The following is a 15,224-nucleotide window of genomic DNA, read 5'->3' as shown; positions in this document are numbered from 1 at the left end:
AACACATTTCAATCCGGTCAAAGAATTCTGCGCATGTAAACATAGCTACTGAGAGGTTAGAGCAGCCGTCCTCTAATACAAGAGTTGGGGGTTCGAATCCTCCAGCAGGCACACGCTGAAGTGTCTCTGGCAAGACACTGAACCCCTCATTGCCTTCAATGTGTGTCCCATCAGTGTAAGAATGTGATCTAAAGCACTGATTATTCTCTTTAAAATGAATTGTTCAATTAGCTTTGTGTAGATAAAGTAGAGTGCTGTATAAATGGGTAGATGAGGGCACAGATTGTAATATAAAGCACTTTGAGTATCTTGATAAGATAGAAAGGTGCTAAATACCGAATAAGTACAGTCCATTTACCATAAGATTTTAATTAATCTTAGCCATTCTGCAAAACCTCAAACTCACTGAACCAATGCATTAACAAACATCAGAGAACCCCTGTGAACAGTAATTAGAGGAGAAGGTTGTGTGTGACTTAAACAATGCTCAATTTGCCTGTAATTAGTATCTAGAAATGCCTTCCAGGTATTTCTGTCAGTCTGCTCTGAATGTCTGTGGGTCAGATAGCTGCTGGTTTCCCACGATGAAACTCTGTGGAGAATCCAAAAAGCAGGAAGTCTGAAAAGAATATAGGGAGGCTGTGTTGCATCCTGCACAGAGAGGTCTACCTCACAGCTGTTGGTGCTCAAGGTGACCAGTCTCCTGTTCCAGTGTGCTGCGCACACACTGACACATCTCTGTCAGCAGGTCCCAATCTTGCCACCAGTCACACCGTTCATTCCAACTCTGTAATTACACAGATGACTGTCATTGACATCAGCATCACTGCAAGCATGTGCTGGAAAAACAGAGAGAGTGAGAAATGAATGGCGAGCGATTGAGAGGGACGGTGGTGTGAATTGAACAGAGAGGGGAGGAAAAGGCAGGAGACCCTCCTCTTTCCTGTGGAAGATTAGAGCTTGTGTGTGTGAACACATCTGGATGGGCTGCAATAGCTGAAAGAACTGATGAGAATCAGCACAAACAGGAAAAACTGAAGGCTGTCACTGGGAAAGATGGCATCTCAACACAGCACATAGACTAGCACAATGAACACAACTGGAGTGCATTAAGGCAAATGTCAGTCGGTAAAAAACAACAAATAAAACTGAATTTATGCTCATTTGCTTTATGTACAAAAAGCTCTGCATCTTACATGCGAATTATGAAACATCTCCTTATAAACACGTTCTTTCTCTGACAGAAGTCTGTTAATTATCTGGTGAAAAGCTATTGTAAATAGCAGCAGCTAACAATATTTATACTCATTGACAAATGGTATTCTTTTAAAGTGTGTGAGCTCCTTATACTAAAATTAAGATTATAGACTTAAAACAGAGCCTCAAAGACTTTAAAACTTTTAAACAGACAAGCAACATTAGAATGGTGGGGCTACAAAGAGCAGAGGTCACAAAGGTCAGGGACTTTGAGTATTTAGGGTCCACTCCAGGAAAACAGAGCATGTGGTAAAGAGGCAAATAAGAGGGTCCAAGGGTCAAAGGAAAGGTTTACAAGACAGTGGGCAGACAAGCTATATTATATGGTTTGGAGACAGTTGACAAGAAGACAGGAGACAGAACTGGAAGCAGCAGAAATGAAGATGTTGAGGTTCTCCTTAGGAGTGACAAGGATGGATAAGATTAGGAAATGACATTATCAGAGGTACAGCACAGGTTGAACAACTGGGAGATAAAGTTAGAGAGGTCAGACTAAGATGGTTTGGACATGTCCAGAGGAGGGACAATGGGTCTATTGCAGCTGCCAGGAAAAGAGGAGATATGTGGATGCAGTTAGAGAGGACATGGAGGTAGATGTAGTGAGGACAGAGGATGAGTGTGAAGTGGAGGAGGATGACTCGCTGTAGTGAACAGTTGAAGGAAAAAGAAAACAGCTTTACAAACTAGTAGAATAAATTAATTCTTATACAACGTAACCAAAGTAAAAATGTCCATTTATGGTAATAACGTATGAAGATTTGACTTTGTGATCTGTAGCTGTTAGAGGATTTATGGAGCTCTGCGCTGCTTTGTCTCATGTTGCTGGCTGACGAGGTGAGACATGTTGTACATGAGGCAAGACCCTGTCTGACCCTGCCGTCTCACATCAGGATCCTTAAAATATGTCTGTATTCGCAGCAGGTCTATGCAACACCTTAACTATGTAGACTGGCTGCTTTGCTGTGCTTTGTTTGGCTCGTTCCAGCTCAGGTCAACTTTTCTTCTAACCAGTCGTTGTAGGGCTGAACTTTGTTCTCACCTGTAATTACAGCAGAACTTTTCATTCAACCTTTATTTAGACAGGTTAATCCCATCGAGCCTCGAGGACAACAATGGACAAGAGCGACAACAATAGACAATTGTAAAAGAGGCATACAGGTTGTTTTTTTTAATTAAAATAAGATGGCAAAAAAAGGTAACAAAAAAACAGCTAGATTCTAAGGTGAATGTAGAAAACTAAAAACAGGAACATGTCTGCATTGGTCCCTGCCAGGAGTCCAACAGATTCTTAAAGCCACTTAGAGAGGTCAAGGTCGAGAGCTTCAGATGTTTTTGCAAGATATTCCAGGAAACAGGAGCGGAGTAGGAGAAGGCCCTTTTGCCAAGTTCAGTCCTCATTGAGGGAACACTGCAGGTAATAATGTCCTGAGAGCGCACGCTGTAGCTGCACTCACGCAGTGACATGTAGGAGGAGATGTATAAAGGCAGCAGACCAAGAAGTGATTTAAAGATGAAAATGTACCAGTGGGAGAGTCTGCGTGAAGTTAATGATGTCCAGTTAACCAGTGAATACAGGGTGCAGTGGTGGGTACGATAATCACATGCAGTTATGTATCTCAGTGCACCATGATAGACAGCATCCAACATCTGCAGGGTGCTTGTAGGAGCATTCATGTAAATAATGTCACCGTAATCAATGGTGGGAAGGAAAGTCACAGTTACAAGGTGTTTCCTAGCATTCAAAGTTAGACAGGATCTATTTCTGAAAAAGAAACCCAATTTAACTTTCAGTTTCCTTACTAGGTTTTCCACATGGAGCTTAAAAGAGAGATGTGAGTCGACCAAGATACCCAAATATCTATAGGAATCAACAAACTCAATAGGGACACCATTTGAGAATAAAATCTGAGGAAGAACTGCTGGGACCGATTTCCTGTTTGAAAAAAGCATCCCGTTGGTTTTATCAGCATTTAAGACAAGTTTGAGGTGGAACAAATCTGACTGGGTGATGTCAAATGCGGACTGCAAAAGCTGGAGAGCCTTAACAACTGTTTTAGCTCGACAGTAAACAACTGTGTCATCAGCATAGAAATGTAAGGATGCATCAAGGATGCTCTGACCTACATTACCTATGTAGATTGTAAAGAGGGTGGGTCCTAAGACTGAGCCTTGTGGTACACCATTGTTGACTGTTAAATAACTGGAAGAAGTACCATTATGTTGAACACATCCAGTATGAGTGCTGCTCAGATTTCAAGGCTGCAGATGAACAAGCAGAGCAGTAGTTCCAAGGTAGTCTGTCCTTATCTGTAAATAAATCACCTGATTAAAGAAACCAAAAATGTTGGGAAAGCAAAGAAAATGCAGATATAAGTTTTCTGAGCAGACTCCCCCACTATTTCTTCCTGCAAATGTATTATGCTAAAAGTTATTTTGTATTTTTTTTCTTGAAAACTACACACTCTGTGGTTGACAGTACTTAACACCACAAATTCCTTACATTATCATTATTATTATTTCTTCTCAATTACAGTAAGTTTATTTCAGCTGTTCCCTTCTTCAGCAGTTGCCACAGCGAGCAAACTCACATAAAAGATTTAGCAATTTTTTTACGCCCGATGGCCCTTCCTGATGTAGCCTGGGCTCGAACCTGCAACCTGAGGATTACACGAGCTACTGCAGCCCCACCACCCATTTCTTCTTCTGAATCATAAAACTATAAATTGTTACTCTTTTTGATTTCTTGTAAGATCAGCTTGGATTTTTTTTTTCTTGTACCCACACCGCTTCAGTTAAAATCAACTCTGGAAGAAAGTGTCAGCTCTCATCCGTCCTGAGTAGCCGCCTTGTTCAGCTCAGCTTGTGCAGAGCTCCAGCGTTCACTGTAAATGGACTGTGTGTTTATCTGAAGGCAGCAGCAGCAGTTTGGTCTGAGCGCTGTAGAGACAGAGATAAACGCCTCCTCTGCCTAGCTGTCAGCACCTGCTCACTAATGGTGCTGCAGCGCTGAGCTCAGCCAATGGGCCCGACAGAGATGGATCAGGACTTCACACTCTGCTGCGTCTGCTGTGTGTGTGTTTGTGTGTGTGTGTGTGTTGTTTTCCTTCACAGCTGCTGCCAGAACTTGAACTGTTATCTCTGAAAGAAAATTCAAACTTTGAGACAAATCAATTTGACTGGAGAAAGACCTTCATATGCTGCTCATCCATCGGCTGTAAAACTGGGCTTGAGAATTCAAAAAGCTTGTTAGAGTCCATTATTCTGCAGAGACCAAACAACGAGGAAGATGAACTTCCAAAGTCAGGCAGTCAAAGCATCAAAGTGTGTGAACTAAGTCATTAATTGTCACATGTGCGGTTTTTAACTTGCAGAAGTGCCACTGCGTTTGTCTTCGTTGTCTGTCTGACTTGTGAGGCCCTAAATGTTCAAGTGGGAATTTTAACTCAGTAATAAAGTTGTGATGAAGCAGTTGTGCAGGGTTATTGATAGTTTTTGTGAAATTCAATCTGAAAGTGTTGTTTTCTCCTGAGTGAAGTCACCTCTGGCTCTGTTCACACTTCTCTTGTGTTGACTCCCAAAACTTTTCACGTGTCTGTGCCCTGGTTACTCTCATTTTCATATTCTATTGAACTTTTTGTTTTAACTTACAAGTTTTTGCAATGTTTTTTTCTTGATTAAAAATAAATCATCAGAGGAAAGTAAGTGCAAATTTAAGCTGCATCTATTGTAACGTTAGAAGTGCTTTGTTCTTTCTCGGCTGAATATTGTAAATGTGATTAAGAGTTGACACACTGACTGGACTCATCTTCTGTTATCCTTTTATTGCAGCTGGTGCTTTAAATCAGAGGAAATGTAGGAGAGAATATTGTTTGGGGGATTTTGCAGAAGCTTGCAGGTCTACATGTGAGGCTTGGAGGTCCCCACTGCCCACACTCATCAATACATTCATATATTTTTTTTAAATACGAGGCAGATATTATAAGAAATTTCTTCTTCTTTCTGCACCCTTTTAATTCAATGTTTTTTTTTCTTTTTGATGAATTAGCTTTGTTTCTTTTAAATGAATAGATACATACATTAATAAATAAATACTGCAGTATCTAGAGACATATTTAGAAACCCTGGATTAGTGATTCTGACAATGTTGAGTCAAGTCCTTTGGCAGATTCTTCTTTGTTGAAACGTTTCGTCGTTTGGATTAATGATCGTTTCAGGGCTGATGACTAGTAAAATGGGATTTGGAGCCTTTTTCCACAATCACATGTTCTTATACATCACAGTCTATAAAAAAAAAAAGCTCAGACTCTGTAAAATGTGTGTGTCAGACTTGATTCTGTCTTACATTTCACAAAGTGTCTTGTTTGACCTCATGGTTGTACTTTTACGTTATATATCATTAATCACTCAGCTTCAGCAGCTCCTCCGCTCATCTTTCGTGACTTCTTGAACACACACTATAATTATGAGACTGGAAAAAGATAACGTTCAGTGCTCGCATTTTGCTCCTCTTTTCCTGAGATCCAATAGGAGCAAAGCTCGTCCAGAGGAGTGTTGGTAAACAAACCTCTAAACCGTGCGAGAGGAAAAAGTGCAGCGAGACGGCTGATGTCTCGGTGGGGGTATCACTAATGAGGAGCTCTGACTCTGATTAAACATCGAAGCAACATGATCGACACCACCCCCCCACTCCCCGCTGGGACAATTAGTCCTCTGAGATCAAAGCATGGATACAGTGTAATGATGTTGATGTTGGCCAACGAAGAGATGGATCACACTTAAAGCATTTCTGTCATTCTCTGTCTGCACGCGCGCACATACGCACACAAAAGCTCTCACAATTTGCTGATTCTGTCACATGAGGTGCAACAAAAGCAGGAGTCTTGCTGTAGCATGATGGAGCGTATGTAAGAAATGTGTGGCTGTTTCTGCTCCAAATCCGGATTAATGCTTCATTCAAAGCTCGACGCTGGGTGAGCAGATCTTTAAAGTTCTTTATTTTAGAGGAAAAAGAGGTGCAGTTAAGAAAGTAACAAGAGGGTATACATACCCAGAGCCTCCTTTGTGTAATTGAAAGCAGTCATCTGCAGGGCCTGAACTCTGCAGGAAAACTCTGCAGGATGTGCTCATACACAAGCAAACATGCACACATCCCGTTTGCCTTTGCAGCCTTCACCCCGTGCAGACTGAAGTGTGCGTTCTTCTCAAGGCTTGCATTGGTATTGAAACATGTAAAGAGAGGACATGCAGAGCTCGTGTCATAACATTTCAGTCTCAGGTTGTATTACATGGTTTTAAAATGTCTACACGTGTAATCCTCTGAGAAATGTCCCAAACCCCAAACAATGAGACCATGAACACAGAAGTTGAGGAAGGGAAATAATTGAGGCAGAAACAGTGTTTTGGAACATTTCCTTTGTCCTTCTTTTCCTTCTCTTCTTTCACTGTTTAGAGATAATCACTCAACCATTACGCCATCATCACATCACATCTGAAGTGAAGCTCTTTAAGAGGAGTGCCGCTCTTCTTCCTCAGCTCTGTACTGCAGGTGCTATTTTACGGCTTTTTCGAGTCAATCTCTTGGGATAGCTGTGGCTGCTGGCCACTGAAACAAAAGACATGCTTCTTGGTGGCTAATGAGGTGCTGAACCCCAGCCCCTTATTTGTTTTAGGAGCACCTGGGCCAACCACAGCCAGGCCAGGCCCAGACAATGGAGTCAGTCTAGCGTTTCCACTGAAGTCCTCCCATTCAAAACATCCAGAACCTCAAGACAAACTCCCACACTTCATAAAATGAAAGAAAGACAGAATGTGAGCCGAGACTGCCCATTCTCCTCGCACAAAGAAACTACTGTTTTGTCTTTTTGTGCCCCTCTGTCTAGGCTTACAATTGTAAAATTCGTAGAAAGCGAACGGATAGGGAAAGCAGAGATGTTGCACGCACAAAATGTCTGTCGGAAATAAAAATCAGAGAAAAGTTCAAACACTCTCAGATGATTTCAGCTCTCAGTTTGTCAGCTTTTGAACAACTGTCTTTAGCATCCACATCATTTGATTGATGAGATGTTATCTATTACACACTTAGACAGCATCTGCTCAGAAGTTAGATATGTTTAGAATAAGTTTTGTAACTAATTAAACTAAAAAAACAACATATTTTATTTTAATGATACTACTAGGTTTTGCTAATTAAATTAACTGGACTACATCAAACTATTTAGATGAATTTGAATGGCAGTTTTTATTACTTGAATCCTGTGTTGCACATGATAAGAAATTAAAAGCTGCATGAAAAAAAGTCATCATGACGTCATCCTCTGGTTTGTAAGCATTCATGTTAAAGACCATCACACAGACATGAATACTGCGCATGCACGTAGTGAAGCGCCTTTGTTTAAATATATATATTTTTATATTATTTACTCTTGATTAAATTAGGTATGTAATTTTCTTGATATAGATTAGAACTATTAACTCAAGAACTTTTGCTAACAAAGTTTTAGTGAGACATAGTTCCCCCTGCTGGTCATCAGGGTAACTGCAGGTTAAATTCCACCTTGCTTCCAACTTTTTATTTCCAGTTTATCACAGAAATACTTTTTTCTAGGTTTTGATTATCTTATAAAGCTAAAGGAATCCTAACAGTTTTTAAACCAAGTCACACATTTGTTTGCATTGTAATCTTTGTCACAGATGGAAGGAACCAGCTTGTAGCTCAAGAAGCAGTGAGGAATCCCACCACTCATCGGCGTCCCTTTGCACGCGCAGGAGAATCGATTTCAAGTAAGATCATGTTGTACCATTATTTGACAAAACAAATTCAAAGTTTGCCTTTATACTAGAGTTCTTCAAGTAAATAAAATAAATGTATGTTTTGCAGATTGTCTCAACTGCAGTCGAATCACAGATTTGAATGAGAGGATGAACTCACTGGAGGCAAAGGTGAAGAACTGCTGAGCATTATGTCAGTGCTACTTTAATCATCCGTGTCATTAACTTAACCTGAACTCTTTTCATATCTCAGGTGCAGTTACTCACAGCACCAGCTGCTGTTTCACATCGTCACTTACAGAGCAAAGGAGGAACTCCAGAGAAGTCACTGCTGATGGGAGCAGCTCCGGCTCAGGGAGCTCCTGGTGAGCAGGGACCTGCAGGTATCCTATGTTGTGCTCAAATAAAATTTCAAGCTAACCCAAACAAATATATAAAATTTAGAGTTTTATTTTTGCTAAATGTTCCAAAAAAGGCACATTTTGTTGTCCACTACTATTGCACCTTTTCTTCATTACACACATTTATTTACCTTCACTAAAGCAGGATGTTATGTAGAGCTTAAATGTCCATCCATCCATCCAGCCATCCATCCAGCCAGCCATCCAGTCATCCGCTTTACCTTTCTGGGTTGCTGGTGCCAAAATCCAGCAGTAGTACTTGCCGCCGTACATGTCGCACCACTGTATAAGTCGCATCAGTCCACATACAGTATGTCTAATAAAGTGGAAAAAACATAAATATGTTGCTTCGCTGTATAAGTCACATCTATTATGCGTCACGCTGACCACCCGGAAAAGTGGGTCAGTGTTGTGCCAAAAATCGATTGGCAGCCAAAATGACGGCCGCGGGAGCGTGCATGGGAGGACTTCAACAAGAATTTCACAAGATTAACACTTAAAAACAATTATTTGTTTGCTCAAAATTATAGCAAATGTGTATCTCAGTGGGCAGCACGGTGGCGCAACTGGTAGAGTTGCTGCCTCTCAGTGAGCAGGTCCTTGGTTCAAACCCCGGTCCAGGGGCCTTTCTGGGTGGAGTTTGCATGTTCTCTCCGTGCATGCGTGGGTTTTCTCCAGGTACTCCAGTTTCCTCCCACAGCCCAAAAACATGCATGTTAGGCTGATTGGTAACTCTAAATTGTCCCTAGGTGTGAGTGAGAGAGTGAATGGTTGTCTCGTTTGACTCTATGTGTCCCTGTGATGGACTTGCGACCCGTCCAGGGTGTACCCCGCCCCTCGCACAGTGATTGCTGGACATGGGCACCGGCGACCCCCGTGACCCAAAAATGGAATAAGTGGGTAAAGAAAATGGATGGATGGATGGATGGATGGTGTATCTCAGTTGAACTTTTCCTTAATAAACGCACTTTGACAGTCAACGCAGCTGCATTTCAAAAGCTGATACGTGGAAACATTAACGCGCAGAGGGCTACTCGCTGTCCATTTCTTCTAATTTTAACAAGATAACCACCTAAAAACAATTGTTTGTTTGCTTGACATTATAGTAAAGGTGTGTCTCAGTTGAAGTTTTCCTTAATAAATGCACTTTAATGGTCAAATCAGCTGCATTTCGCCTGGGAGGTGCGACAAAATGCAGCTGATTTGACACTTGCTACAGGAGTTCTGGAGCGAGACAAAGGTGGCTCTCTTTGGCAAGCCAAGTGTCTCATTAATAGCCACTTTTGCCTATTAATGAGACACTTGGCTTGCCATAATGCTTGAGGGTCCTCTAGTGGCTGAAAATGGTAGTGTTCAATATTTTTCAAGTCAGAACAAATGAAATCGTCAGATCTCAGCCAAAAATTGTGTTATAAAAATGGGGTGGGGTGGGGGTACGTATATTAGTCGCTTCAGTGTATAAGTCGCAGAACTTGCAAATTCATGCAAAAAGGTGCGACTTATATGACAAAAAATATGGTATATGATAATTAAATTAATTTCAGTTACTCTAATGATGTAAGTCGTCGCGACCTGAGAGAGTACTTCCTAAAATAGGTGCAATACAAACTTCTACTGTAACCAAAAATCCCACACAGAAATGACACACTTGTTCTGCGTTTCTTTTGCAACAGATGTTTTCACAGTCAGACCAAATATTTTTAACCCTGCGGTAGCAGAAAGCTGCAGCAAGCGGCCGAGCTGCAGAGCTGTTTGTAGCGCCAACAAAGAGGGAGCGCTGTGATCATTTTGTGATTGTTACTGGTTGAAAGAAAAAAAAGGTTTTTTGTTTGCATATGCCATGAAGTTGAATCGGTGGAGCCAAACCATTTGCAACAAGTGACAACAGCATTAAAGAGAAATATCTGACTATAAAAGAGAAACGGTAGAAGGAAAGTTTAGTTCTTAAATAAGAGGTGTGAAATTAAAAAGTCTAGTTTAAAGACCTGTCATTTTAAAAAAGGGGATTTAGTTCAAAATGAGTGGCTCCTTCATAAAACGTGAAAAGTTTTTACTTTTGTTATAAGTATTCAACATTTTGGAAATGACTTTTCAATATTCCCTAAACCTAAATGCAACAAGGAGCTCTCTTGAGCAAAACTGCTCTTTAACCTTGAGTATATTTTACACAACGTCATCTCCAGGTGGTTTGAGTTCAGATTTTTTTTCACAGATATAAACCTCTTAATTAAGACTGTGTTTCATTCCAGGTCCCCAGGGTGAAAAGGGGAGAGATGGGCTTCCTGGCAGAGACGGTAAGAAGTAATTGTAGTTTCAGTTGATGTCAAACCATTTGAGTTGTAAACCAGTTAGAGCTTCATGATTACTCATCACGACTGGTTTTTTTTTCTTCGCTGTAGGAAAGTCAGGGTCTCAAGGGCTGCCAGGTCCCAACGGGCCTCCAGGGGAAACTGGGGCAAGGGGTCCATCTGGAGCTCCTGGCTCAAAGGGACTTTCAGGACCAGCAGGTAAAAGTGGACCATGAAGATTAATGATAGTTGTGAGATAAGATTAACTAAACCCTGTGTTTAAACAGTTTGTCATTAGGCCTGCAGGTCATGTCAGCAGTTTACTTATTCTTACTTTGCTGTCAATAGAAGATGTTTGAATGGTTTACTATTGACTAAAGATCAGTGGAAACAACAGAGATCTGACCTGAAACGTCCAGAGTGTTTGTTTTTTACTTAAACCTCAGTCATCCACAGGCCCTGCAATGGTAAAAGCCTGAACATTCCTGTGGCCTTTGAGGTCTGCTGGTTATTCACCGGAATTTGCATTTTACCGGCCTGCATTTAAAATCATGTTTCTAAACGTATTGTTCACGATTATTGGACAAACCAGAAACCAAGTCATAAACTTCTTCCCCTAAATCCTCAGCTCACCTGTTGAATAAAACAGGTAATCTACCACCAGCTAGAATTTCAGTGATGAACGTAATTGGCAAGTATGAATACATCACAGCATCTGCTTGTCGATTACTCTGCTTTGGATCAGTCGAACACGCGAACCTCGCTCTGTGTAAAAATGAGATTTAGAGCGAAACTTGAACTACAAGCGCACTTTCTGAGCAGCTCTGTGTGACTTCAGTTCGAGCCATATATACAAATCCCTGCTCATTATGATTTCCATATGTCTGCAGTGTTTCTGTTTTTTTTTCCTGTCTCCATTACTTCATACGTATCCGAAAGCGGCGCTGCGATTTTCCTATTGTGTTTTCTTTTCAATCTGAAGTGAAAGATAAACACAGGAAAGGAATATGACCAGTGTTGTGTAAAAATGACTCAACTGTGGGAGAAAAGTTAAACTTTGTGTTGCAAAGATCTTGTGTTTTGTCACAGCATCCTCGAGATTTGTGTGTGTGTGTAGGGGGTGAGGGGTGATCACTTCCAGGGCGCCTCATGATTCAGGAAAAATGCTTTTCTCTTATATGCTGCATAAACTTTAAAGGACCAGTTGGGGCATTAACATGACCCACTGTGCTGTGGATGTCTTCCAAGAAGGAACCAAAACATGGCCAGCTGTGCTGCAGGCCATGGATAAGTCAGATCAAGGCTGTCATAACATCATATAGAAATGCAGCAGTTATTGGACAGTGACTGTAAGTTTCATCAGGGAATAAACAGAAAGGTGCTGAGTGTTGATGGGACAGAGGGAGGAAGGTGGTGATCTCAGAGAGGTCAAGTGATGTAATGAGTTTTTTTCCCCATCTTTAAATGAATTGCCAAAGGAGGACAGAGGAACACTTTCACTTACTGCCTCAGTTGCAGGCTCTTCGTGAATGAAAACACACAAAAACAGGTGGCATGCATGCAGGGAATAGTCAATTTACCGTCAACCTTGTGCCAGTAACATTTTGCAGAGTTTAAGTCTGTTTAAGTTTTTTATGTGTCACTCAGTTTCCAGCAGCAGACCATTAATGAACCTTCTGTTCTTCAGTTCACTGATTTTACTCCACATGTGGACAAACAGATGTCCACCTAATCAGACACTATTGTATTACATCATCACTTCGTCTAATGTTTTCTCTCTCTGGTCTCTGTTGCAGTTTATCCTCCACTCAGAACATCACTAAGTCATGTTTCAGTCTGCCATCATATCTGCAGGTGTTCTTCATCTTTCGTCTATTTTCTCAGGACCTCGTGGTCCACCAGGACTCCCAGGAGAGAGAGGTCTCCCAGGTCTGCCTGGGCCACCCGGGCCACCATCGCCAGCCAGCGCCCGTATCCCAGAACCAGACCACAGTAAGACCCAGTACAGCAATTACACTTTTTACAACAAAAATTGTCAAATATACCTGACACAGCCTGGACTTGAACCTGCAATCTCATGATTACAAGACCGCTGCATCGACCACCAATACCACAGCTAGACTTAGTCTGAATAAGAATAAGAAGGCCGCGCTTTTTATAGTTGCAGCTTCGTGCACGCCACCCATCTTTCGGACGAATGTACGTACATATTCCCGTTGTATCTTGGTGCAATGCCAATAAAGTTTATTCTGATTCTGATAGAGTTGTATTCATGCCCAAAAAATCTGACCTGACCCAGACCCAGCCCGTAGCCATCATTTCTGAACCCCACCCAACCCAACAAATTAACAGTAATTACGGGTCCGAACACACATACACAAAAAATACATTTTTAATTAAGCTTTGACTGCTTATAAAGTTATTAACAGTCGGCAGCTGCACGTAGCCAAGGGGACAGAAGATCAGAGCTGAGGGGGTGTTTGTCCTTTCATGGTTGTCAAAGCACATTAAATCCCTGCTTCTTCCTGCATTCTGCATTATTCAGACATGGACCCTGCTCTGACATGTCAGATATTTTAGGATCTCACCTGTTTGGGTCGTCAGCCGTGCGTGTAGCTGCTGAATGAACATCCATTTGGGCTTTGATGGATCACTCTCTGGCAGTATAGTCCCATCTGAAGCTTAACTGAACTTTATTTTACCTCTTTCAAGGCCGGTCAGATCGTGGTCAAATGGCCACATGTGGCTGGTGATTGTATGGCAAACCATACTGCCATATAATTGGATCGTCAGCCACGTGTGTCCGCTGACGCAATCAAAAGCACGACACCGGCCCGGTCCACACATTAAGCACATTATTATGGCCCGGGCCGGGCCGAGCTCCGGGTTTGGGTTAGAAATGACAGATCTAACCACAGCCCCCACCATCTTAAATAGTGGATGTCTTAGTGTCTTTAGAATATTTTGAAGGAACTAAACAGCTGGAGAATAAAGCAACGTGCTTCACACCACAATAAAATCACAGCAAATCCTTATTTGCTGTGATCAGATGCAACATTGTTCAGTTGACCAATCATCTGAACTGTTCAGAACTCTTTGGAAAGACAAACATGTCCTCCACAACCTCTGGAGCTCCTTCACTGAGCACAACCATATCAAGAACAGTGTTGTGTAAGTTGGCTTGTTCCCGTTTGCTCTTTAGACTTCATTTTATCAGCTTTGGATTTTTAACAAATAAAAAGCAGTAAATATTGCAGTTTTATAATAAAAATATTCTGTTAAAAGTTGCAAAATAAGTCTTTGTTAGAAATCTTTATGGTCTTGAAACTTCCATAGCTTAAATAATGAGTGCACCCACGTCTGACAACCACTTCCCCACCTCCTCCTATAATGGTGGTCTTTTTAGTGAGGTAATTCACACAATGAGACCTCACGTCAAAGCAGAACCACTTGAAACATGTTTGCATCTTTATTTGGCCTGTTTTCAAGCATGCTGCACTTTTGTGAACTTTTAGCTTAACACTTAAAGCTTATTATTAGTAAAGACAGAAAAGAACACGATGACCTTAATCTTTTGACTTCTACCTGCTCCTTGTTGCCCAGCAGCTGAGTAGAGCAGGATCAGAGTTAAATGGATGCAGAGGTGGTCACACTGATGCAGACTTTAGATCCTGGGATGAGAACCTGTCCACTGATGTCACTGAACAGCTTCCAGATGTAGGCTGCTCCGACAGCTGAGTGAGGAGGGGGGCGTGAGAGACAGATGGGGGCTCTTTCAAGGTCGCCACATGGGCGGGTTTTATACATGGATTCTGTGGTAAAGCAAAGTATGCAGCACACAGATTTGTAAGCTCCGAGTTCCGCTGTGGAGAGCCTCGAGGGCGCTGAGGTTGGCACCATGGTTTCCGAGTCTGGGCTATTTCTTTCACATCAAAGTAACGGTGGGGGGAACATAAGTGGGGGTGGATCTGCAATGAGCTTCCTTTGGAAAACACTGGATTGTTTGGTCCCTACATCAGGACTGAAGAGGAGGACTGTGGGAATATTTGATGTAAAGCTGTCTCAGAACTCAATGCTCTGATTAGAAATGACATTTGAGGTTTGAAACATGGAGCTGTGCTGCTTGGACGTCCGTCACCTTTATATTGATCTGTTGGTGTCCAGTCATCAGGCAGCGGGAGGATGTGTACAGCTGTCAATCATCATCTTCCTCTTCCTCCTCATCTAATTATTTTTGAAGTCTCAGGCTGTGTTTGGATCAGTTTCCTGTCAGTAAAATGAGCAAGCAGCCACTCACTTCCTCATGTTATGTGCTCATGCATGCAGCTGTTGGAGTCCAGCTGCTGTTACAATGTATGTGTTGGGAATGACTCTCAGCTACTACCACAACATGTTTTAGCTCAAAATTTGTACATTTGACAAAGTTACAGCCATTTTTGTGAGGGCTATGCATTTATCTATAGTATCTAAACTGAACTGGGCTGACTCCATACGTTAACAAGTTGTAGAT

The 15,224-nt window shown here is 41.7% G+C and overlaps 1 protein-coding gene across 1 annotated transcript in view; it reads left to right on the top strand.

Annotated features, from left to right (window-relative positions):
• Positions 1-12,834, top strand: part of emid1 (EMI domain containing 1) — a 54,500-nt gene extending 41,666 nt beyond the window's left edge. The window contains exons 4-10 of the mRNA XM_037680090.1: positions 7,948-8,037; positions 8,135-8,196; positions 8,279-8,408; positions 10,676-10,720; positions 10,826-10,933; positions 12,599-12,706; positions 12,803-12,834. Coding sequence (XP_037536018.1) covers positions 7,948-8,037; positions 8,135-8,196; positions 8,279-8,408; positions 10,676-10,720; positions 10,826-10,933; positions 12,599-12,706; positions 12,803-12,834 — 575 coding nt within the window. The remainder of the gene's footprint in view (positions 1-7,947; positions 8,038-8,134; positions 8,197-8,278; positions 8,409-10,675; positions 10,721-10,825; positions 10,934-12,598; positions 12,707-12,802) is intronic.
• Positions 12,835-15,224: the final 2,390 nt, after the last annotated feature.

The sequence above is a fragment of the Nematolebias whitei genome, chromosome 8 (genome assembly GCF_014905685.2).
Source record: "Nematolebias whitei isolate Nwh7 chromosome 8, NemWhi1, whole genome shotgun sequence".
Lineage (NCBI taxonomy): Eukaryota > Metazoa > Chordata > Actinopteri > Cyprinodontiformes > Rivulidae > Nematolebias > Nematolebias whitei.
The sequence above is the reverse complement of the archived record's forward strand: the minus strand, read 5'-3'. Positions and strand labels throughout refer to the sequence as shown.